We start from the raw sequence: 24,526 nt of genomic DNA, 5'->3' as shown, positions 1-24,526 counted from the left end.
GTGATTTTAATTACACCTTTTATAAGTTTAAAATTTCATATTACAAAATCTGTTGCTATAATACTTTTATTTGGTGCATTATCCTTACAATAATTTGAAATATTATTAGGTGCAATAGATGTGATCCATCCAGGATTAAATAGTGTACTACACATATCTGCACTTATATTCATAAATCCTTTATTTCCCCAGTTAACTCCCCAACTATTTTTCAGTATATAATATCGCTCATTTGATTGCGTTTTACCATAACCAACTACTGTAATTGCATGATCAACTTGTCTAGTTCCACACCAAATACTTCCACATGTAGGAGGGTTATAAAATCCACCTTTGTATACACTAAATCCTGAATTGTTCAACCATATATAATATATATTACTTAATTTTTTCTTATATTAACTTACCTGGAATTAAAGAACATATACTTACAGTAACTGGTCCATAATTATACAGTGCATTAGTTATTGTATCCCATGGATCTTGATATGATAAAGAAGCACCTGTAAAATTCCAATAATAATTGTCAATACCTGCACAATCCTGACAAGATGGAAATTTACAAGGTTCAGGACTTCCTGTTTTATATGTTGTTGAAGGATATGACATTTGGGTACAGAGTTTTGTCTCCATTGCATAACTAAATGTCTCAAATGTTTGCCCACCAGTACAAACTTTATTTTTTCCTTTTTTTACTAGCCAACAATCAATTGATTGTTGTTGGGATAATTGAGGAACTACTATACCTAATTGTCTACATATAGAACCTTCAACAGATGATAGAGCAGCATAATTGTAGCAGTCTGCACATCTTCCTTGATTATCTGGTATTAATATACAACTACCACCATTTACAGGATTTGCTTTTGAACTTCTCAAATCGAAACTTTCAGGTAAATTACTAAATTATAATACAATCTAAATTAATAATTTTTATTAGAAAAAGAAATCTTAATTCACTACTTACCTAACGAATAATTTTCTTGTTATATTTTGCTCATTATTTTTAAGATTAATATTCCAAATATTTTCATTATTCTAAAAATTAATATTATTATTAATCTATCTTAAGTCAAATAAATTTTTTATCTTACAGTTGAGTTTTTTCCTATAATTGTTTTTATATCTCCAGTATAGATATCCATATTTGGAAATATCTCAGATTTTGAATATAATATAGATGATGGTGATATATCAAATTTTGCTGTTGGAATTAGCCTATAAAAATTAAATAATTTATTTTATAACTTTAAGATATAACTTCATATATAAAAAAATATCATTATACTTACTTTCTTGCTAAATAAACGTCCTCAATTAACTTTAAGCACTTTTTCAGATCTCTTTCAAAATACTGTTGCGATTTCTCTAATAAATCCCACATATCTCTACAAATTTGAACTTTCTCATCTATTGTATATTCTTTTATTTCTTCTTTATTTAGTATAACTCCTGAAAATACCTATTTAAATATTATTAGATTAAATCTAACTATACAATATTATTAAGTAGTTAAGGCTTACCTGTAAGCTAATAGAAGCTACATAATATCTTAAAATTATTAAAAAAGTAGTGAAAAGTAAATATTTCATTTATATATCGTAATTATTAGATATATTATATTGTTAATGTGCTAACTTCTTTGATTTTATAATTTAGGAAAAAAATTATAGATTTGCATACTTTTGCATAAAAAAGAGAAGGGGTTAGGTCAAGAAAATCAAGATTCTTGTAGATTTTGTTAGTTATCCACAATATTATTAAAATATTACTCTTTAAAAAAAAAGGTTAAATTTTTTTGTTTATGCCTGTATCAACAAATAGATTTGTGCAGAGTCATTATCTTTCAACTAGATTTCTTACAAGTCCTTTTTACAAAGTAAATATTTAGGCTTTTAAGATAAATCCTTTAAAGGGATATATTTCTTTGAGTATTATTATTAAAGGAGAATTTAAATAAGATTTATTTAGCTATTTACAATAATAAAACAAAAAGTACTCAGGACTAAAATAAGGTGTAATATCTATAAATATTTCCCCTACTATAATAAATATAGTTCTATAGTATTTATAAATTATCTTAAAGAATAAAAACAAAAGATACTCATTTATATGAAGTAATATTATATAAATATGTATTCGAAAAAAAGTACAATGTTATCTCCATTATAACCCAAGGTGGTATTTTAGTACCATGCACGACATACCATTTCTGTAATTATTCTAGAAAATACTCATTAGATTACTTTAACACAAAATAAGGTAAAATAAAGCTTTAGTTAACAACAGAGACAAATATCTTTGCTTTATTTAGTTTGGATAAATTGTTCAGGTATATTAAGCTTTGAAATCAGAAGTCGATATCTTTTGCGCCGAATGTAGAAACTACTTGTCGTGACGTCTTATTGTGGGTCATTTGTAATTAACATATTAATAAAGAAAATTAATTTTAGTGACATAATACTAAGTTTGTTGTATTAAGTTAGATTCCTTTATTGTTATTATGGTGTTAGATGAAATCCATCTACTTGGAACTTACAATAAGCAGAGTTATGGGCATCCCTTAGAAGTTAGCTTTTGGAGTAAACTAACTTTAAAATGGCTAACTCCATACATAAAAGGTGCTTCTGATGGTAAATTAATGTATCCTTCTAGTTTTCCTAAAATATTGGAAGAGGATTCAACATTAAAATGGGCTGACTTGTTAGAAGAAGAAATAATTAAAGAATATAATAGAAATTATCCACATAAGAAAGAATTTAAAGTACATCTATTTCAAGCTTTATTCAATATTATGAAAGTTCCTTTATTTATAATATTTTTAGTAAAATTATTATTGGAATTTTTGGGTATTAAGGTTGCAGTTTTGCTTCAGAGGAGCTTGGAGGTTATAGAAGTTACATATAGTGGAAATCTTAAGGGCTCTAAATACAATAGTAATGTGAATTATGGCATAATTCTAGCAATAATGATAATTTGTTTGCAATTTTTGATGATCTTATTATCTACACAATTGGGTTTTTTTATTTGTCGTCAAACTATTAGGTTACAAGGGAGCATCACTCATGTACTTTATAGATCTATTTTAGCAAGTGGGAGGGTTTATGCAAGTAATTACAATTGGCATAATAATAAATATATTGATGAAGATATACCTAATATTTATAATTATATTTTAATCGATATGAATTGTACAACAAGACTTATGGTTTCAATTGTAGATATACTAATTATCCCATGTAGACTTTGTTTAGTTTGTTTTTCACTTAAAAAGGCTATGGGTAGTTCTTTAATATCTAACAAAATCATGCTTAGTATTACTTTACTTGCTTGTTCAGTTATGGTTTCTGAATTATGTAGAGCTTTTTTAAAGCAGAGATATTTGTTATCAAGAGATACAAGATTGTCATTACTGAATGATATAATGAATAGTATTTCATCTATTAAACTTTTAGGATGGGAAATAATAGCATATTGGCTTATAAACAAAGCTAGAATAATTGAAATATGGATTAGATCAGCTTATATACCTTTTCAATCATTTTCTTCAGTGATATACTCTATAACTAATATAATTACTCAATACACTTTACTAAGAACAGCCTTAATTGTATCATTAACTTATTCCTTAGACTTTTCTCCTAGTGTAATTATTCCCACATATTATTTACTGGATATGGCTTCTCAGAGATTATCAGACTTACCTGTAATAATAGCTACTATTATAGAGGGGATGAATTCTGCCTATAGAATAGAGTTAATATATAAGAAGATTTTATATTCAAGTACTTGTGTTAATAAGTTGAATAGGGAAGTTTTTTATGATAAATGTACAACTAGAGATTTGATCCAGGATATTCCTGTATTTTTAAGAGATATTAAGATTCAAATTCAGATTCCAAATCAAGATATTAATATTAAGAAGTTTACTGTTGAACGTGGTTCTGTTTCACTTATTGAAGACTGTTATCCTACATCATCATCTATTTTTGTGCAAGTAATTTTAGGTTATCATAATTATGAGGCTTTAAACAACAATTCTCTTGTAATGTTGAAACATCTAGAAAATAATACTTCAGTGCTTTGGTGTCCCAGTGAGCCATGGATTCCTTGTGGAACTATTAAATCTATAATAACATTTGGTTCTCCTTTTTGTAAAACTATATATGAGAAAGTTCTTTCCATATGTGAATTAAATACTGATATTGAGGACTGGATAGAGAAAGATGGTAGATTTATAGATAATAGGCAAAGTCTAAGTGGAGGTCAAGCTGCTCGTCTTGGTTTGGCTAGAGTAATTTATAAGTTCTGTTTTGATAATGAATACCATTATAATAATTCACAACTAATTATTTTAGAGAATACTTTGCAATCAGTAGATCTTTCAGTTTCACTAAAGATCCTTTATCGTCTTTTTATTGACAAAGATGCAGTATTTAATGGTGCTAGTGTCATACTAATACTAACTCAAGATCTTATAGGATATTTTAATCGAATGGTGCTTAATAGTTCTCAAGAAATCAATAAAACAAAGATTACTAGTATTAAACATTATGTATTTACAGAATTTGGAATTATTGAAGACCCTACAATTTATTGTAGAAAATTATCTAACTTGAATTCTATATCAGAATATAATTATAATTCCGGAAATTCAGTTGATAAATTCTTTTTTAGATATGGAAGTTTAGATGAATCTATAATGTCCAATGACACCTTTCCTCTTTTAGAGAAAATGAATGAATATGGATCTGTTAGCTCAAGTACTTATAAGAGATATTTTGATGGAGTTAATAAACCAATGTTATTTATTATTGTCCTTGGAGTTTTTCTTTTAGTACTGGGTACTTTAATTGTTCAATTTGGTTTAGCTTATACTCTTGAAATAATTTCTATGTATTCTGATGATAATGGAAATAGTTTTAATACAACTAATCCAACACTTATTCAAGGTAATGCTCCCATGACTGTTATTTCATATAGGGTATCCAGTACTATAGATTCCCGTAATTATAAAGGTTTTAAAGCAATAAACCTTATTTTCAGATATGTTCAGAATTGGTTTGGATATAAAATACATGGGGGTAATTTTCTGATATCTTTAGAATCTATTTTGAACTATTCTAGATATATAATTGGATTTATTTTCATTGGATATTTTACTATACTAACATTAGAATCTATATTATGTATTCAAGCTAGTCAAACAATTCACAATAATCTATTATACTCAATTATAATTAATAGTTCTCTCCCAACTATTTGTGGAATCCCTCTAGGTCAGATAATTAATAAATTATCTACAGATTTAATAATAACAGATTGGCATACAATGAGATCAATTGGAAGAGTTCTTTGGGGGCTAACATCTTTCTTATTAAATTTTATATTTCTAGCTATCTTAGCTCCTTGGGCAATACCAATTTTTGCTTTAATATTAATTCTCATCGCAAAATTTGTTATTATTCCTATAATATTTGCGGCGAGAAATATTCAAAGAACTAATTTCGTAGCTCTCTCACCTATATGCTCAATTATGGCTTCAACTTGGGTAGGGGCTAAAACAATTGCTATATTTAAAAATCAGAACTATTTTGAAAATGTAACTTTGGGTATGTTGGAATATATTCAAAGAATTAGATTTATTCAACACTCATCACAGATATGGTGTAATGTTAGAATACAGCTATTAATACTTCCCATAACACTATTCAACTTTATATTTCCTTATTTTGCTCCCACATTATTGTCTTTTGTAAGGGAATATAAATGGAAATCTAGTCCTACCTTCTTTCAATATATAGATATATTATCTAATCCTTTAATAATTTCCTGGGGAATTGCTAGATGTCTATCCTTAGCTGAAAGTGCAACTTCTTTATTAATGGATTATGTACAGATGGAGAGGGAAATGTGCAGTGTTGAAAGGCTTCTTCAGCTTGATTTACAGATATCTCGAGAAGATAACCTTAGAGGATATATATATGCTAAAAATAATGACTTGGAAAAAGCTCATCTTAATAAATTGGGGGTATTTACTAAAAAAGAGCAGCTAAATATAAATAATTCTGAAGTTAAAAGATATGAAGATCCAACTTATAGATTTTGTTATCCTTTATTGTTAAATCAAATTTCTTCTAGTTCTATAGTACTTTCATTACTTGATGTCTCAATTACTTACATGATACCCAGAGAACTAAATAAAACAACTTACATTGTTGAAAACTGCAATATGTATGTAGGTGTTGGACAAATTGTTGGAATTGTTGGAAGAACTGGATCTGGGAAATCATCTTTATTTAGCTCAATTATTAATATAACTCCTATATGTAATGGTTTAATTAAACTTAATGGTATTTCTATTCATAGTATACCAAGATATATATTAAGAAGTAAAATAGGTGTAATTCCTCAATCAGTTTATCTAATGCCAAATTCTACAATTAGAGATATTATTGATCCTTACTATGAATATGAAGATGAAAAAATTTATGAAGTGTTGAGAATATGTTGTTTAGATAAACTTCTTATAAATGATTCTTTAAGTATAGATTTTAAGGTGACTCTCTACCAAACAAGTGACAATGAAATGACAAAATTTATGGGTTTTAGCTCAGATGATCAAATATTAACAATATCAGATACTCTATTGCAATATTTACATCTATGTCATATTTTATTATATTCTAAAAGGTATAGCTTAATTTTGATAGATGAAGTTGCTGACCATTTGAGTCAAGAATCTGAACACTTAAATATGAGAAAAGGTTTTGATATATTAGATATAATCTTAAATTACTGCTCTCACTGTGGGATTATTGTTATTTCTCATGATCTTCACGTCATGAAGAAATGTAATCAATTATATGAACTTGAAGAATCAAGACTTAAGATACGGAGTTATGATGACATTGTAAGGAAATTAAATTAATTCAAGTGATCTGGAACATAAGAAATGTGTAGAGATGTATTTTATAATTATTTTAAAGTTTCTTTGGAAGAATTAATTTCTAGCTCTGAATATAAAGAATTAGTCATATCTACAGCATTGAGATCTAATACGTGAGGTACATGTACCACTTTATAGCGGGTATAGAATAAATTATTCAAGGGACTTTGTTTTACTAGAATAGCTCAAATAATTTGTCTAGGCATTTATGTAGAGATACAGAGAAGAAACTTGTCAACGATAGATCTAATTTTAAGTTTTTGTTCTTATTAATTTGTGTTGATAAGTTATAAACCAGATTATGTGGATTTTTCACATCAAATTAGAATCTAAAAATTCCATAAATAGGAATTTCTGCTTATTTATAATTTTATGGATATTTATATCTTTACTTTTATTAACTATTAATGCATCACTAAGTAAAAAAGATGAGGAGATGTTGGTCATTGAGGATCAATGGCACTTTTTTTACTGTTATTCTTTGCAAAGTCATAGTAAAGTTAAATACTTACCTAAAATAAGGCCTAGTCACTTTTTGGGTGGGAAATCTCAAGAAGCATTGCTCAGATCCTGTCTCCATTCTATTAAAACACTTTTAAAGGAGCAATGGAACAAGTTGGGGACTCAAAAACATATGAACGCAACTGTAATGGATGATGGTCTTTTAATTATTATTGGGGAAAATGAACTATATAAAAAACCTTTAGAGGTAGATATTTATAAGTCTTTAATTGAAAATCTATATGATTTTTGTAGAATAACAACAAAAAGTTACTTTAATATAGAAAAAGTAAAACATAAGTTATCAAGTGAATACGAGAGACTTCTTATTTCCCCTCCAGCAATAAAAAAAATAACAAGATCAATGCTTCCAAGAGATATAAGAGAAAGAGGAGAAGCAATGCTTGCAAATTTGGATGAAGAAATCAAAGCAAATAAAGCTAAAATAGGAGAACCAATTACTATTGATAGATTGATTGATAAACTGCAAACACAGAGGTTCCAAGTACAAGGTAAAGTCGGGGTTGAAGATAAGGAATTTTATGCAGACTGGGTTGATTCAGATAAAAAAGCTTTGAAGGAGTCAAATATTTTGAGATCACTTAATCTGCAAAAACAATATAAGAATAATATAATAAATATAGGAAATGATAGATATTTAGACAAAAATATAGATACTATAAATAGAGAATATGAGTACGAAGCTAATGAAAACACTCGGAAGAATATTTCTTTTCATGAAATGGAAGACAAAGAATTAGGTCTACCAGAATTTCAACTGTTACCTTTGGACTGGAGAAAAGTTTATCCTTATTACATGAATCCTCAATCACTGACTGTCAGAAGGTATTTAACAGATTCAAATAAGTTAAAGTCTCAATATAATAACGAAAGGGAAAAGTTAACATATACAGAAAACCCTAGTTTGATAAGGAAAGAGGAACTGAGAATTAGGGATCCGACAAAATTAGTTCCTTTAGATGTTGTATTTAAATTACCTAGTAAATTTGTTAATGAAAAACCTAATTTTACTGAGATATCAACCATTGTACCAAGTGGTTATGATTCTATGGGTCAATTAGCTACTCCTATAAGACACTACAAACAAGTTAATGAGCTTCAGAATTTACAAGCTTACAAATTTTATAGAAATTTTGAAGATATAGGAAATAGTAGATCCGAATTAAAGATTCCTTCAGAATATATAACTGATAAACCAACATATTATGTGAATGCTAGAGGATTAAAGAAATTATATATTGAACCTTCAATTAAAGATATTATTTCGGATAGAAAAGAAAATTTACTTAAGTTATCATTTGATGAGTTGGAAAATGATGATATTGACTTACAATTGAGAAAATTTCGGGATAATTTGGATGAAAAAAAGAGAATGAGAAAGTTTAGACCTTATGAATTAGTAGAAATAGGGAACAAATCAGAAAGGTATATGATATCAAAAGCATATGAACAGCACTTATTTAGAGTTCCTAATACCAAAGTAATTCCTCCAATGGAATTTGGACCATTATCTTCACTAATAAATAATACTGCTTTGGGAGGAAAAAGGTTACCTCCTATTAAAGAAGCTGAGCATAAGTTTAAAAGAAAGAAGTTCATCAGAGATTTGGAGGTTAATGAAGAAGATACAGATAGCAAAGATACTGTTGAGAGACATCGTTTAGTTCATTTTGATGACGCTGCGATATCTATGGATAATCGTAAACCTAAAAAAAAGTATTATTCACCTCCTCCTTTAAATTAAGAGCAATAAGTAATGTAGCTATATTATAGTTTTATTTAATGTAAACTTCAAGTACCCCTATTTATATAAAAGTTCCAAATCTCAAAATGTGTGTGTGTGTGCAGTGTGCATATATCCTGCACATAGAAATTTTAACTTTTTAAAGGAGATTCAATGTGAAATAATAATGGGTAACAAAATATGCAGAATTATTAGACAAAAGGTATATTATGATCTCTTTCTAATATTTCCACTACTACTGTTTGTTTATTGTAAATCTGAGGATATAATAAATGTAAAGTTTACTTATCCATCAGAAGTAGGGTTAGAGTCTAATATAATTCAAGCTAATTTAGATGATCCACTATCTTCTATAATTGAGTATGGTTATAAAGAACTTGGTAATGTATTGGGATCAGACTTCCGGAGTTATTTTAATATTTATATAAATATGGAACAAATTACTGCCGACTATCAAAAGTTTGCTATAAGAAATTTTTTATTACCAAAGGAATCACAGCTTGATATAAACTTTACTTTTACAGAAGAGATAAAAAATTATCTAATTTCTGGAAATGATATTGAATCTAATATTAATCAGAAGATTCCTAGTACTGAATCTGAATTCAAAGCTGATGTAGCAGATGATAAAGGATCTTTTAATAATACATCTAATGGAGTTCTAATTTTTCGATTTCTACCTATTAATTCAGATATGATTATCTCACCATCTGAATTACCCAGTGCTGTAACAGTAACATGTAATTTCCCACTATCATTTAAAGAGTTGATGAATCTTATTAAGCAATATACAGATAACACTGGATATTTAATAGAGTCAATTGGAAATAAAGATAAAAACGGGGTCAATAAACTTGACGAAATACAGATTAAAGGGGAAGATACCCAGGCAAGTGTTAGGAATGGTGAAATTTTGTATATATATGTAAGTAACGATCCTAGTAGGCAACTAGGGGGAAAAATAACTCCAAATCCTGACTCACCAGAAAATTTTTTGAACATATCACCTGAATCCGAAATATCTAATAAAATTCCAGTTATGATATCTTTTTCTAATTTTGTAAATCAGACACCTGAAGTGTTTTTTATATCTCCAAATGAAGATTTGTCGACACTAGTAGAGTTTATTATAAAAATTAAAAACCTAAATAATGAAAAAGTATCTATTACTTTTCAAGACCAAACAGGAACCGTTCTTAGAAATAATGGAGTTTTTTTAAGTGAATATCTGCCAAAAGGAGCTCAGTTTACAACTAATTCTCCATTTCATATTTTTGTATCAATATATAAGCAAGATGAAAATTTGGAAGGTTTGGAACATATACAAAATATTAAAAATAAAGAATCAGTAGCTGATAAATATGAAGAAGGGAATCTGATCTCAGAAACAAGTATGAGTACTCCCAAGGATTCTGAAAAAAAGCAGTTTAGTACAAGCTTTAATAAGGAACATCCATCATGGATTGATGAATCAGTATCTAATATCCCTATAAATACATCTAAGGAACTTGCTATCCATAGCTTGGTAACTTTTTTGTACACAGAGGAAAATGTAAGCTTATCTATAGAGAATGATCCAGCTATAGCAACTATAGCCTCTCTTTATGCTCAGGCTCAAATTTTTTGGGCTTCTTTGAAATCTAAAAAACACAAAACAAACTTTGCATTATACTTTATATCAAAAGAAGATGATAAAAAGGAATTATTGAATCCAAATAGTCAGAATTTACTAATATCATCAACTTTTTTTTCGCAAGATATTATTCTAGAGCTAAAACCTGTGAAGTTTGTAAGTGTAGATATTATTTTGCATTTAGTGGATTCTGATGAAAAAGAAGATCCTAAATTTACAAATGCAGTAACAATAAAAATTCCAGAGATAATTTCGGTTTTAGATTTTTTGAATATGTTATATAGTTCTGAACCCAAAATATTTTCAATGATTGTAGTGAAAGGAATTGAAGTGCAGCTTGGAACAGACAAAGTTATGGAATACTTGCAATTTCCTGATTCACCATCTCCCACGACTTATATAAATTTAGTTGAAGCACCTAAATCAAGTAAAAATATAGTTATTAATGTGTCATTAAGTAGGGATATTAAAGTAATCCTCTTGGTTAATAAACAGAATTTAATTGGGATATTGGAAGATTCTAATAAAGATTTAGATGAATCTAGTGATTTTACTGAGGAAAAACAGGGGAAAAAGTATATGAAAATAAAAGTTAAGGCAAAATCAGGTATGACTTGTAAGAAATTTATTGACTCTTTTGTAAAGAGACAGTTAATTTCAACTGATGATCCAAATGATGTATTCTTACAACAACCAAAATCACATAATTATGTTAGAGATAATGCAATCCTTGAGCATCTATTTTCTTTAGAAGATGAGGGTGAACAAAATTTAACCTTCATTGTTAAAATAATTCCTAAATATTCAATTAAGGCTGAATTTCAAACTCCTCAAGGTAAAAAATATCCTATGCCAGTAGTAATAAACTTACAAAGAATAACAAACCTTGGAACCCTTCAAAGTGCTATAAAAAATAAAGCTATTGAGCGAGGATTAATTTCTGAAAAAGGGAATGTCGTAATAGCTTCTCCAATGGATATTGGAGAAGAATATAGAAAATTTGTATATAGCATTCCAGATATAAAAAATTCTGTAGGACTTACTGGCTTTGTTCCTGGAGATATAATCAGAGCTATTCTAGTTCCAGAATTAGAACTTAATACTAATAAAAATGTAGGGTTAAATAGTAAATTGCAAAGTCCGATTGAAAATACTAATAAAAAAGTCCCGAATCCACTTTTAGCAAAGTTATTCCAAACTGATGGTCCATCTTTTGATATACCTCTTACAATAAAAAATTGTCCTCTTAATACTTTGCTAGAGCAACGATATTTTATAGCTAAAGTGCCGTTATTTATTAATGTAAATAGCTTGAAACTTATTGTGGATGACACTGCTAGCCTGGGAGGTATTTGGTTTTCTTTAAAATTAAATACTGACAAGGGAAATATAGACTTAATTAATGACAACGATATGCTTAGTGACTTGGGATTTACTGAGACATCTATTTTGATAGCAGATTGCAAATTAGATAAAGCTACAATTGAAAAAAGTAAAACTGATATATCTAAAAAGCTTCTAAAAGAGAGGTCTATTGCTCAAGTTATGGTAGAAGATAGTTGCTCTCTTGGGAATTCTGGACTCTGTGATGAACCTTCTGGAGAAATTTTAGATATAGCTTTAAAACATCGAAGTAATTTAGAACAGATTACTGATGAATCTCCATTTGATGATATATCTGATGAAAACATTCAGAATAGAAAAAAAGTTAATGAAGAGACTTTCAGGGATTTTCAGAAATTTTTTGGTTTAGTAAAGAAATATGAAAGAAAGGAGTTATCTAATCCTGAAAACAAACTACTAATAAATTCAATAATCAAAAAGGAAATCAAGGATATTAAGAAGAATGAACTGAGTTATAAAAAAATTGATAATTTATTAACAAAACTTTTACAGAAATATGCACTCAATGATGAAAAAGGAATTTTGGAATTTTCAGAAACTATAGAACCAGAGCAATTGAGTCAGCTTTTTGAATATATGGATACACCAGAAGGGAAGTCGCATATTAAAAAGATCTCAAAAAGACTCGCAAATAAACTTGCTGGTGATAAAAGGAAGAATTTACCAATAAAAGATAAATCGTCTATTATCTATAGTAAGGCTAGGAAACTAAATAGTCCAAGTAATGAAAACATAAAATCTTACAAAAGAGTACCACAAAAACATGAACTAAAAAGTTCTAAATTATTAAAAGGAGGTCAAATGACAGAAGATGATCATTTAATTCCGAATATTCAAGATTCAACTGAATCTTCAGGAAATTTAGCTCCTCAAATACCTATTAAAAGGTTCCAAAGTATTTATAGCAATACTGGTAAATCTGATTTGCGAATTATGAATAATTTTAAAAAGAAAAAATCCAAAAATCTAAAGAGTAGGGTTATGAGAGCTTTAAAAAAAATTCCTTTTATAACATCAAGATTTTATAATATTTATAGACGTGTTACTCCTTCTCATAGAAAAAAAAAGAAAAGAGCTAAGAAGTTTGTGGATCTTATAAAGAAATACGAGATGATTTTTAGAGAAAGAGCTTATGGAGATAGTCAACAAACAGGTCCTCCTGAAGCTCCAGTAACACCACTTGTAATTAAGCAAATTAGAATAATGAGAAATGAAAATCAAGATTTGTATAGCTCAATAGATGATGATGAAGATGACTATGATGATATATCTAGTTTAATATTAGACAATCGGGTATATTAAATTCTAAATCTATTTATTTTAGTAATATATACCTTTTAGGTAAGATAGAACTATAATTATAAATAAAATTTGATATTTTGCATGCATAATTGCCACATATTTTCGTCCCTAATACCTGATAGTCATAAGCACCAACTGTTTTGGTTCTATTTCTGCATGCATTATTACATGGCCGCTCCCCAATAGTTACTTGATATATTGTAACAAGTACGTCTTTATTAGTTTCTATTCCTCTCCACTTTCTAAGTTAAAATTATTACCTGATTTTATTAGATTTTCTAAAATAGCAAATGAATAAAAATAATTTATGTGTATGCAGTGTTAAATTGGACTTTAATAGTTAAGAAATATCCGAATTTTGGCTTGTGTTTATCTTATTGGTAATATTACTGAATGATATATTTATATTAGGGATGATTTCTAATAAGACTGTTATATTTTTATTTTATATTATATTTATACTTTCTGATATTGGTGTAGTCTACAGTTCTTTATTTAGATTTACAAATTTTCCTAGAAAAAGAATAGAATCACAACAACTAAAAATTGATGCAGAATTACAGTCTATATCTAGTACTGATGGTTCCATTGCAAATTATAATTTTTTAAATAGCAACAATATTTCTGTCGTTGAAGCTATATTGTTTCCATCATATGCAGTTTTAAAAAATACTGTCAACGGTTACTATTGCTCTGGAGTGTATCCTAAAGACCATATTAATTTCTCAATTCAAAATAAGTTAACATTTAATGTAAACTACTGGGAAGATGGTTATACATCTCAATATTTGATTATTGCAACTCCAAATGGTATCATTTGTATGCTTCCTTATACATCGGAAATAGATTTTGTAAGTGTAGAAACAGAAACCAACTCTAAATTTAGCTTATATATAGGACCTTATCAGCCAAATACAGAACAAATAATTACTCAGACATCTCTTAATAATTATGTTTCATCCTGTAAATTATCGTTGTATTTGGAATGTTACTCAAATAATATTACTTTATCTATTCCAGATTCCCTTTATAAAACTGGATTACAGATTAGCTTATCCAATTCAGTATATATCTATTCTAATAATGGTATTTTATTTAATTATATTTTTTATGATACTAAGTTATCATTAGAGCTATTTAATGTAATGATAACTGCAGATTCTATTGGAATTGAATATTGCAAACAGCAAACTTGGGGAAATCTAGGCAACAATACAGGATTAAAAAATATGTACTTTATATTTAAGTTAAATTTCATATTTCAAAATAAAAATTTATACGTAGTTTCAGATACTGGAGTAACTATTCTGTATATTCATCTGAAATCGGATTTTATAGGAATTGGTAAGGTATATTTGCCTAGTAATTCAGCATTATTTAATGTTAAACCCTTTTCTGCTACTCCAATATCAATATTCAATAAAGCATCTATTTATGGTTTTTCCAGACCTAATTTTATTACAGATTCTCAAACTATCATTGGATTTAATGAGAATTTCCCATTTGAAAATAATTTACACATAAATATAAAGTTAAATATGCAGGAATATTATGTGAACGAATCGTTCACTATATGCATATTGAAATTTTATTATATCTCCAATTCATCAGATTCTTTTATTAATATAGATTTAACAGATCGATTAGTGATTCCATCCATACAAATAATAGTATTTAAAGATTATGTAGCTGTTGAAGATAGCTTTACAAGAAATGTTCATACTGCAATAGTACCAGAAATTACAATATCAAATCTAAATATCCAGCTTCAAGGTATATCTTCTAAAAATATAGTACAGGTTTTATATGAGATGGATAATCAATGGTTTTTAATATGTGAATTATCACTAGAGTATTATTTTTCAAGGATTTCATTAATAGCGAATTATACAGAGAAATCCCCAATTTCTGTTAAATATTTAGGTAGTGATAATGAAAATAGTATTATCACAAAATATAGTAAAAGTATTCCAAAATATTCTGAGGTTAATGGAGATACATGTAATTTATACCCAATGTCTTCATGCAGTTCCTTAAACGTAAACTTAACTATTCCAGCTACTTCAACAAATGAACTTGACTTTAAATTCAAAGAATTTACTCCAATACAAAATATCACTATAGCACTTAATAATTTGGAAAATATATCAAGATTTGAAAGGTGTCAATGGGATTTAATTTCTAAAGGAAAAGTTGTATATGAACTTTCATTATTACAAACTGCTGTTTTATTAACAGATTCAATAATTGGTCATTCATCATCTGGTCCTTTAATTAACTTTATTAGTTTATATACTACAAAGTTTATATTTTCTTTGATTTGGTATAATAATATTATCTATGCTATAGACACTAGTTCAGGACTAGTATATGCAAATATAACTGAAATTAAAGAGTATCCAGTAGATAGTATAAAGAGTATATGTTATAAAGACGTCATATCTATTACATACAGTTCAAGTGCAGTATTTTCTCCTGATAAAAAATATACTTATTCATCTTATGTTTTAAGTCAATATCAAGAATGCAACTTTTTTAATCAATGTAACAGCGGAGCTTATATATGTCCTGGATCAAATGTTGGTCAGTTATGCTCAGATTTTAAGTATCTTGCAATAATATATAATGGTACCCTACCTTCTATTAATAATCAAACAGAGCTTGGAATATTACCAGATACTCGGAGTATGTTTATAGTTGGTAGTATTACAGAAATATATTATATAATTAATGTATTTGATACTTATTTAGCTCTTTATGATGTTGTAAATGGGTATTCATGTTATAATACAGCCCCTTTAGGTATTGAGTTAAGCTCAAGTATATTAAGTCTTGGAATATTTATAATACAATCTTCACAAGTTCAGCTATTGTTAAGTGTTGAAAATTTCACTTCTATTCTTTGTAGTATCCCCTTGAACAAGAATCTTACTGATTTATATTATTTTAAGTCAATATCTAATGAATTTAATACTAATATTGGAAATATAACCATGATTCCAAATAAAAAGAATATAATATCTAATTATTCAATTTCTGCATCTCCAAATAATACAACAATACCAAAACTCAATGCATTTATACCTGTTAAAGCCTTTAGTGTAACTTTACCTACAGCATTAAGTATATATACTGCAATAAGATTTAACTTGACAATTAAACCATCTGAATATTCAGAAATATCAATTAGTATTTCATTTGGTAACTCAAAAAATATTGAAATAGCTGGGTTGCATATATTAGCTGCAAATACTTCTTCTATATTATTATATTCATCTAATCAAAGAATAGGTACTATTAGTGGATATGGTCAAATTGATAGTAGTAATTCTAAATGTTTTGCAGATTTCCTAAAACAAAATATATTTGAATTCCTTATAGGAATTGCTAACCATAAATCAGATGAATTGGAAATACCTTATTTATATATGGTATCCTGTAATAATATTGTCACTAAGATACTGCTTGGTAATCTTAATATTGAGAATATATCAGTCTCTTCATCAGGGATTTCCAATATACTAATAAATTTTGTCAATGGTTTTGTTCCACCTCCAACTTCATATGAACAAGGTAATCTAACAAATTCTCTTGCTTCTTACAAAAACGGGTGCTCTTTAAATATATCAAATGTGATATCTTATTGTTTAACGAGATCAGTTACTTTCAACTCAAATTCTTCAAATAAAGCATATCTCCCTTTGAACTATGAAGTCACAAGTTATTTTATGATCTCTAACAATATAAAAATAGTATACAATAATAATACTTTTTTTTGGGGTATTAGATTAGAAACAAATAACAGTATGACAATATTTATGATACTATTTAATGAAACCAACTTAGGGGTTGTTAATTTATTAACTAAGGAAGAGATTTGGAATTTTTATCCTAATAATATATTTGTATACCCATTAAATTGGATAGCAGTATCTATTAATAAAATCTCAGGATTTATTCGGTTTTCATTGGATTCTCAGACATTTGGATCATTTCCTGATTATTCAGCTCAATCACATACAATAGTTAAAATAACTATACTAGGTAATAATTCTTGGGGTATATTTCAAGGGCAACAACAGTCACATATTTTAAATTTAATTACTTATCCATTCTTATATCATGGGTATACTGAGTGTTCTTTTAATAGTTTATGCTCTTTAGACAATACATTAAATTGTATTGGGGTCTCATTCAGTGGACTATGTCCTTATCCTCCACCTAACCAATTAATTTATACATTCAGGATAAAATCAAATACCCTTTCTTTTATAAATAGTGGTGAATATGGTTATAGATTTAAATTACCAAATTTGATATATGCCTTTAATATTAACAATGGTGTCTCTAATATTTTCTCTTTTTATTTCTTCAAAACTTACGCAAGCCTACAGTATCTGAATGATGGCAGCTCCTGCCACAATTTATATGGCTCAAATCATCAATTAATTACTACTAGTAGTTTAAATAAATATTTTGAATGGTCATTTTCTGTAGGGTTAGATACAATAACTTTGTATACTAAATTTGATAATAGTAAAATTTCCGAAATTTGCTCATTAAATATTGCTTCAATTTCAAATTTAAGATTCAACATTTTATATCCTGTAGGATTAAATTCTGGAATTATTAATGGAACTCTTGTGAATTTAGGTAGTATTTCAATTAGCCCGAAACAATTGATTAATCAAGTTAGTGGGAATATGTGTAACTTATACATGTTTAATATATGCCCTATTGAGAAAGATACTCAGGTAGGAATATCTCCAGATGGTACAATTTTAGAAAATAACTTTGTATTTATTTTTAATATTACCTATAATTCAGAAGATATATATATGATTGACTTATTAGGTATTAAAAACTCTATGGATTCACAGTTTTCTATTGCCAAATTGGAGATCAATGGCCTTAACTTAACATTAACTGGTGGGCAAAATAATATAATATTCCTAAATTATAATATAGAAGATCCTATAGATTTTAAGAGTACACTTTTGGTGTATATATATGTCGATAGTTCTTACAAAAACTTAATTGTGGCTAGTTTACTTGCAAATAATGAAACAAATAATTTAGGTTTAAATCAAAGAATACAGAAAAGAGACATTTCATATCCAGGAACAATGGTAGGTATTTCTGTACCTCTGATAGGAAATATAACGCATATTTCATCAAGATCTCTAAACATCTCTCCACCACAAGTATTGCTAAGTAATTGGATTACATCAAATCAAATTATAAAATCATCATATATGCATACAATTTGTGATCTTTCTGTAAACCCAAATAATTGGTGCATTGGAATAAATGCTACTATATCAGACACAAAATTGGATAACTCAATTGTATGGCTCAACTTCACTTTTTCAGATCAAAGCTCCTCTTCTCAAAACCAAACTGTATTTTCCACAACCTATGAACTATGGAGTGACAATGATGTTCTTTTAAGTTTGAAATTCAACAAGACCAAAATAATTTTACGAAATCTAAAAACCAGTGAAGTATTTACTTCTTTTTATACAAATGAAACGTTATTATTTCCTGGAGATACAATTATAATAGGTATTAGCATTTATAATGAAACAAATGAATTAGTGCATATTATTAATGAAAATAAGCAAGTTCTAGTCTCTGCCAAAATTAGTAATCAGATAACTAACAGTATCCAAAACATCACTAGGGTTGGTAATAGCAAAAATAAACTCTTTACTTCATATATGTTACAATACAATGTAACCAATATGACTAGCTATTTAATAGATGGTTATTATACATGCTCTTTAGACTCTACTTGTAGTATTCAAAGTACTTCATGTTCTGGACAAGCTCTCTTAAATCCTTGTCCAATACCATTTGAGGGTATCTATTGGTCTATAGAATCTGTGATTATGAATTCAGGCATGAATAATTCTACTGAAAATATCTTATCTTTATACCTTCAATACCCAGAGTTACTAAGTATATATGCAATGAATAATGGGAATTCTGACACAATTGTATTTTATTTTTTTAAAGATAGAATGGCTATGCAAGATTTAGAAAATAATCTTGTTTGTGAAGGTCCTTATATTAATAATCAAAATATTACAAATGGAACTAAGATAGTTTGGACTATTGGTATTGATTCTAATGATATGATTTATTTAGGAATATCTGATATAGGAGATTCAAAAAATTATACAGTATGTTCTTTCGGATTTTCGAAAAAAATAGGATCTTTTGTTAAACTTTATCCGCATAGTTCATACCTTAGCTACAGTACATTTACACAAAATGGAGCTGGATTTAATAGTGGTGGCTATACTCCTACTTCAAATTTAACTACTGGATCATACAATCCAACATATAATGAAGTTACCAAACGTTATATGACAAAAAATCCCTATGGGATTAATGCACCATATTTACCAGTTGGTATTCCTTATATTCCTATTAATAGCTCAGATATACCACCTGAGTATATATATAACAAGACTTCCAGTCAATATCAACTACATTTCAATTTAACAAATAATAACTTCAATTCTAGAAATACTCGTAATATATCAAGTAAATACCCTAATAATCGATTTTTCCCAAAAACAATATTATATGGTAAGAATCAATGTAACTTGCAACTTTTCAGACTATGCAATTCTACATCAGTTATAGTTGAAGTTCCATCATCAATATTAAAAAAAAATTGGACCATATTTACTATGATATCTACTGGTATACCTAGCCAACCTCAAAGATATAGTAATTATCAATATTTATTTAAAAATTCACTTGGTCAAGTTGTATTTAAATTGGCTATTAATGACACTACTGTTGGATTATTTGATGAAAATGGGACTATAAAAACTACAGTAGCACCACAATGTGGTCCTTATTGTTCCACATATCCAGGTGGCTTCTTTTCATTTTGGCTTGATTATGATTCTGTATCGAATTTATATTTTATTTCAATAAATTACAATAAAGAGTACTTGCTAAATTTTGAAGCTACTGAACAGAATTCATTTGTGCAGATTGATGGATGCTGCAGTCAAGATACCTTCAATATTTGGCAATTTGTAAATCAAGTAACCATTCCAAATGTAGTTGCAACAACAACGACTGCAACTCCATGGTATAAGGATATTAAAGACAATTGTATTTTAATGAGTAATAGTACTACTCCTTGTTGTGGTTATAATCTGACTATTGAACCTTATTTTAATCAGGGTGATATTCTATGGATAAACTTTACTATTCCTAATTCTTCAAGTTCTATAGTGGCAGATAACTACTACTTACATTCTGGTTTTACATTCTTAAGGTATAAAAACAAAATTTTTGATTTACACTTTAATCAAACTTCACTTTATCTTAACCTAAATGCTAATAATGAAGTTTATACATCTTTTTGGACAAATGGATCTTTAATATTTAAAAATATGAATAAAAGATTGGGAATTGCCTGGAATACTGAAGGATTATATATTTTAAATAGCAAATATCAGTCCCTAATTAACATTCCACTCCTGTTAAATAGTAATAACTATTCATTTTCTTATGTATATCCATTAAGTGAACACCAACATCTATTGTCAAACTATTCTATTTCAAATAATTTTTATTCACCAGATGAAATTTTATTTCAAGGCTACAGCACTTGTAGTTTTGAATCACTCTGTAAACCTAATGAGCTTCAATGCAGTGCTCAAGCAGTATTAAATCTTTGTCCATATATACAAGATGGAATGTTTTGGAAAATTGATACTTTTGTATATGATACATTTATAAATAATGGAACTTGGAGATCAATGTTTGAACTTCCTGATCTGTATATGGCTTATACTGTTTCAAATTCAGTTAGAGATTCTTTAGTTATTTACATATTTAATAATAGATTGGCATTACAAGATTTAATTAATAATATTTCATGTAGTGGTCCTTATCCAAATGGGCAAACCTTGATAAATGGTACGAAAATAATTTGGACATTAGGTATTGACTCTAATAATTTGTTATATCTTGGGGTATTTAGACAGGATAAAGATACCCAAATGACAGTATGTGCAATACCATATAAAACTTCCGAAATGGGTCCATTTTCTGTTATATCTCCTAAAGGCTTTGCTCCTTCAGTATCTAAATTTGTTCAATATAGACGAGGGTTTAAAAATGGTGGATTCCAACCCACTACAGAAACTGGAAATGGTTGGTACAGCCCACAGTATAATTCTAGCAGTAGGTCATATGATACAAAGTCAGTATATAATACCTCCCGTTCTTTTTTCCCAGTTGGTATACATGAGATATTGGAAGATGGGAATGTAGTGGATGCAATAAAAGGGTACCACTATAATAGAACTACAAACCAGTTTAATAAGAATAAAAATAATACAAGAACTGAAATAAATCCATCTCAGCCACCGAAAGTTATGAATGGTATTAATGAGTGTAATTTGTATATGTTTGAGAGCTGCAATGGAACATCTGTAATACTTCAACCAAATGGTATATCTTTTAAGCCAGGCTGGGGATTATTTATAATGATATCTACTGGAATCCCCAGTTCAATATCAGACACTCTCCAGTTCAACTATGAATATATTTTTTTAGATGAAGGAAATAACAAAGTCTTGTCACTTATATTAAAAGATGATGAGGTAATATTTTCCAACTTAATAAATGGTCAGTATAAAATAGCTGGATCTCCACAATGTGGGCCATATTGTTCCACTTATCCTAATGGATATTTTACATTTTGGGTAATACTAGATGAAATTTCTAATAATTATTATATAACAGTTGATGGTAATCAGCAATATTTACTACATTTAGATGCTACTGGTGTATCCTTTAATAAAATTGTACCTTGCTGTGGAAATTCAGTTAATAATTCTTTTAATATATGGCAGTTGACAAATAATATAAATATTCCATCAATTTTAGTAACTACTACAACTACAATAACTACAACTGCAACTACAATTACCACAACTACCACTACTACTCAAGAGGTTTCAAATAGATCAGAACCTGATGGTGGCTGTTTATTACAGCAAAATTCAGTTTGTGTAGGTAAATATGGATACTTTGTAAATAGCAATCCCAGTGCATCTTGGAAAAAAGGAATTGCAGTAACATTATCTTTTAAATTGAAAGATGAATATACAGATAGACAATTAATTTCTAATAAAAATATTGACAGTTTTATATCTCTGGAAGTAATATTGGCGAGTATTTATTTGGAGGACAATGACACAAATGTCGCCTCTATATTATTAACTCCTACAAATATTAAGTTAGTAATAGATGATTATAGTTATATTTCACAATACTCAAATGGAACTATATATGATATTGGTGATATAATGACAATAACTTTAGTAAATAGTGATAGTATTCTATATATTCTAGATTATAGTGGTTTTGCATTAATTCAATATCCAGATTTTAACAATATGCCGGAAGTTTTAATTAAAAAGGTTACTTTTAACAAAATATATTCATCAGTTACAAGTGTTAATTTCTCAGTTAATAACTATACTGGATTCCCATATGTATTGCTTGATGGTTATTTATATGGTAGTATCACCCCTTATTGCGATATACCTGAATCATCAGTAGTTTCACAGTCAGTAAAAGGATTATGTCAATATCCAAAATCAAAAATGCTTTGGACAATAAATACTACTATAGTTGACTCAAACTTCTCTATAAGCAACTATGGTATGATTTATTCTGGAAAAGACTTATTAGGTGCCTTTGCATTAAATAATGGTTTATATGACACAATTGCATTTTTATTTTATGAAAGTAGAGTTAATATGGTAAATTTAATAAATAATCAGACATGTTCTTCTTTTTATCCATATAATGAAATTATATCTATTAATAGTACTATAATATGGAGTATTGGATTTGACAAAGATTCGATATTTCTAAATATGAATGATCCTAATACTGGCACGGATCCATTTTCATTATGTTCATTAATATATGATTCAAATTTATCTCCATTTGTCTACTTTCTACCTAAGGGATATAAACCTAATCCAAATATGCTTTTTATTCAGCAATCAGATGCATATTCTCCTTTAAAATATATACAAACACACAAGTCAGATCCAATATATAATCAGGGAGCTTTAAGTGCCCAAATTCTGATAAATAATTTCAATTATTACTTCGAACAACAAATTTCGTTTGGATCTTTTAGTCAATTCCAAAAAGTATTTTTGGCAGCAATAAAAATATCATTAAAGGGTGGAACATATAGTGATGTTCAGATACAAAGCATAATCCCCTCAAATATTAAAATTACTGATATTGAGAATCCTTCCAAATTTAAAACATCAACTGCAGATATGCTTGTAACATTTAATATATATCCTGCAATATATTATTCTCTTCGGGAATTAGCAATTGACTTAACAAGTCAAGTTATATTTAATCCTACAAGTATATTCAATAATATCTTTTATTGGATTATATTCAATACTTTATCTTTGGAATTTTCTCCAGAACTTGACAAAATTCTCCAGATTTCACCGTGCACAAGTACAAATACTAAACAGAATAGTTTGCAAAATATTATTGAACAATATGGAATTTATTTAAATGTGGATGTACCAAATAGTGCAACAATTGGTTTTATTTCACTTAATTATCCAATCCCCAATAATATTTATTCTCTTGAGTATCAAAGTTTTGTTAGATTATTTGTTAATTCACTAGCAGATTCCTTGATGATACCAACATCTAAAGTAGGGGTTATTGCAGTAGCAGATACTCCTCCAAAATATGACATAGAAGGTTTTGGAGTTATTAAGTTCTTTTTTGTTTCTATTCCAACAAGTCCTACACCAAAAATAGCAAACAAATTGGCACTAACATTATCGAATCCACTTAGTGATTTCTCAAGAGCATTTAATTGGACCCAAATAGAATTAGGAGAGTGTTCCCTAAAGGTGTCCACGTATTTACATCAATAGAA

General features: G+C 28.0%; 5 protein-coding genes across 5 annotated transcripts; 4 read left to right on the top strand and 1 right to left on the bottom strand.

Annotated features, from left to right (window-relative positions):
• Window positions 1–35: 35 nt before the first annotated feature.
• cand_033850 (papain family cysteine protease) lies at window positions 36–1,691 on the bottom strand (the record flags this gene model as incomplete). Its single annotated transcript, XM_067213611.1, has 7 exons — window positions 36–349; window positions 408–901; window positions 968–1,038; window positions 1,095–1,218; window positions 1,293–1,462; window positions 1,524–1,551; window positions 1,684–1,691. The coding sequence occupies 7 exons, from the start codon at window positions 1,689–1,691 to the stop codon at window positions 36–38; spliced, it is 1,209 nt and encodes a 402-aa protein (XP_067070173.1).
• Window positions 1,692–2,503: 812 nt separating this feature from the next.
• Window positions 2,504–6,931, top strand: cand_033840 (ABC transporter family protein; the record flags this gene model as incomplete). The annotated part of the gene is made up of 1 exon (XM_067213610.1): window positions 2,504–6,931. The coding sequence occupies one exon, from the start codon at window positions 2,504–2,506 to the stop codon at window positions 6,929–6,931; it is 4,428 nt and encodes a 1,475-aa protein (XP_067070172.1).
• A 319-nt stretch (window positions 6,932–7,250) lies between these two features.
• cand_033830 (uncharacterized protein) lies at window positions 7,251–9,215 on the top strand (the record flags this gene model as incomplete). Its single annotated transcript, XM_067213609.1, has 1 exon — window positions 7,251–9,215. One exon carries the CDS (start codon window positions 7,251–7,253, stop codon window positions 9,213–9,215), a length of 1,965 nt encoding a protein of 654 aa, XP_067070171.1.
• A 166-nt stretch (window positions 9,216–9,381) lies between these two features.
• On the top strand, window positions 9,382–13,554 carry cand_033820 (uncharacterized protein; the record flags this gene model as incomplete). Its single annotated transcript, XM_067213608.1, has 1 exon — window positions 9,382–13,554. One exon carries the CDS (start codon window positions 9,382–9,384, stop codon window positions 13,552–13,554), a length of 4,173 nt encoding a protein of 1,390 aa, XP_067070170.1.
• Window positions 13,555–13,967: 413 nt separating this feature from the next.
• Window positions 13,968–24,524, top strand: cand_033810 (uncharacterized protein; the record flags this gene model as incomplete). The annotated part of the gene is made up of 1 exon (XM_067213607.1): window positions 13,968–24,524. One exon carries the CDS (start codon window positions 13,968–13,970, stop codon window positions 24,522–24,524), a length of 10,557 nt encoding a protein of 3,518 aa, XP_067070169.1.
• Window positions 24,525–24,526: the final 2 nt, after the last annotated feature.

Source organism: Cryptosporidium andersoni, assembly GCF_001865355.1.
Source record: "Cryptosporidium andersoni isolate 30847 chromosome Unknown contig_6, whole genome shotgun sequence".
Lineage (NCBI taxonomy): Eukaryota > Apicomplexa > Conoidasida > Eucoccidiorida > Cryptosporidiidae > Cryptosporidium > Cryptosporidium andersoni.
Note: the sequence above shows the minus strand (reverse complement) of the source record. Positions and strands in the feature narration are given on the sequence as shown.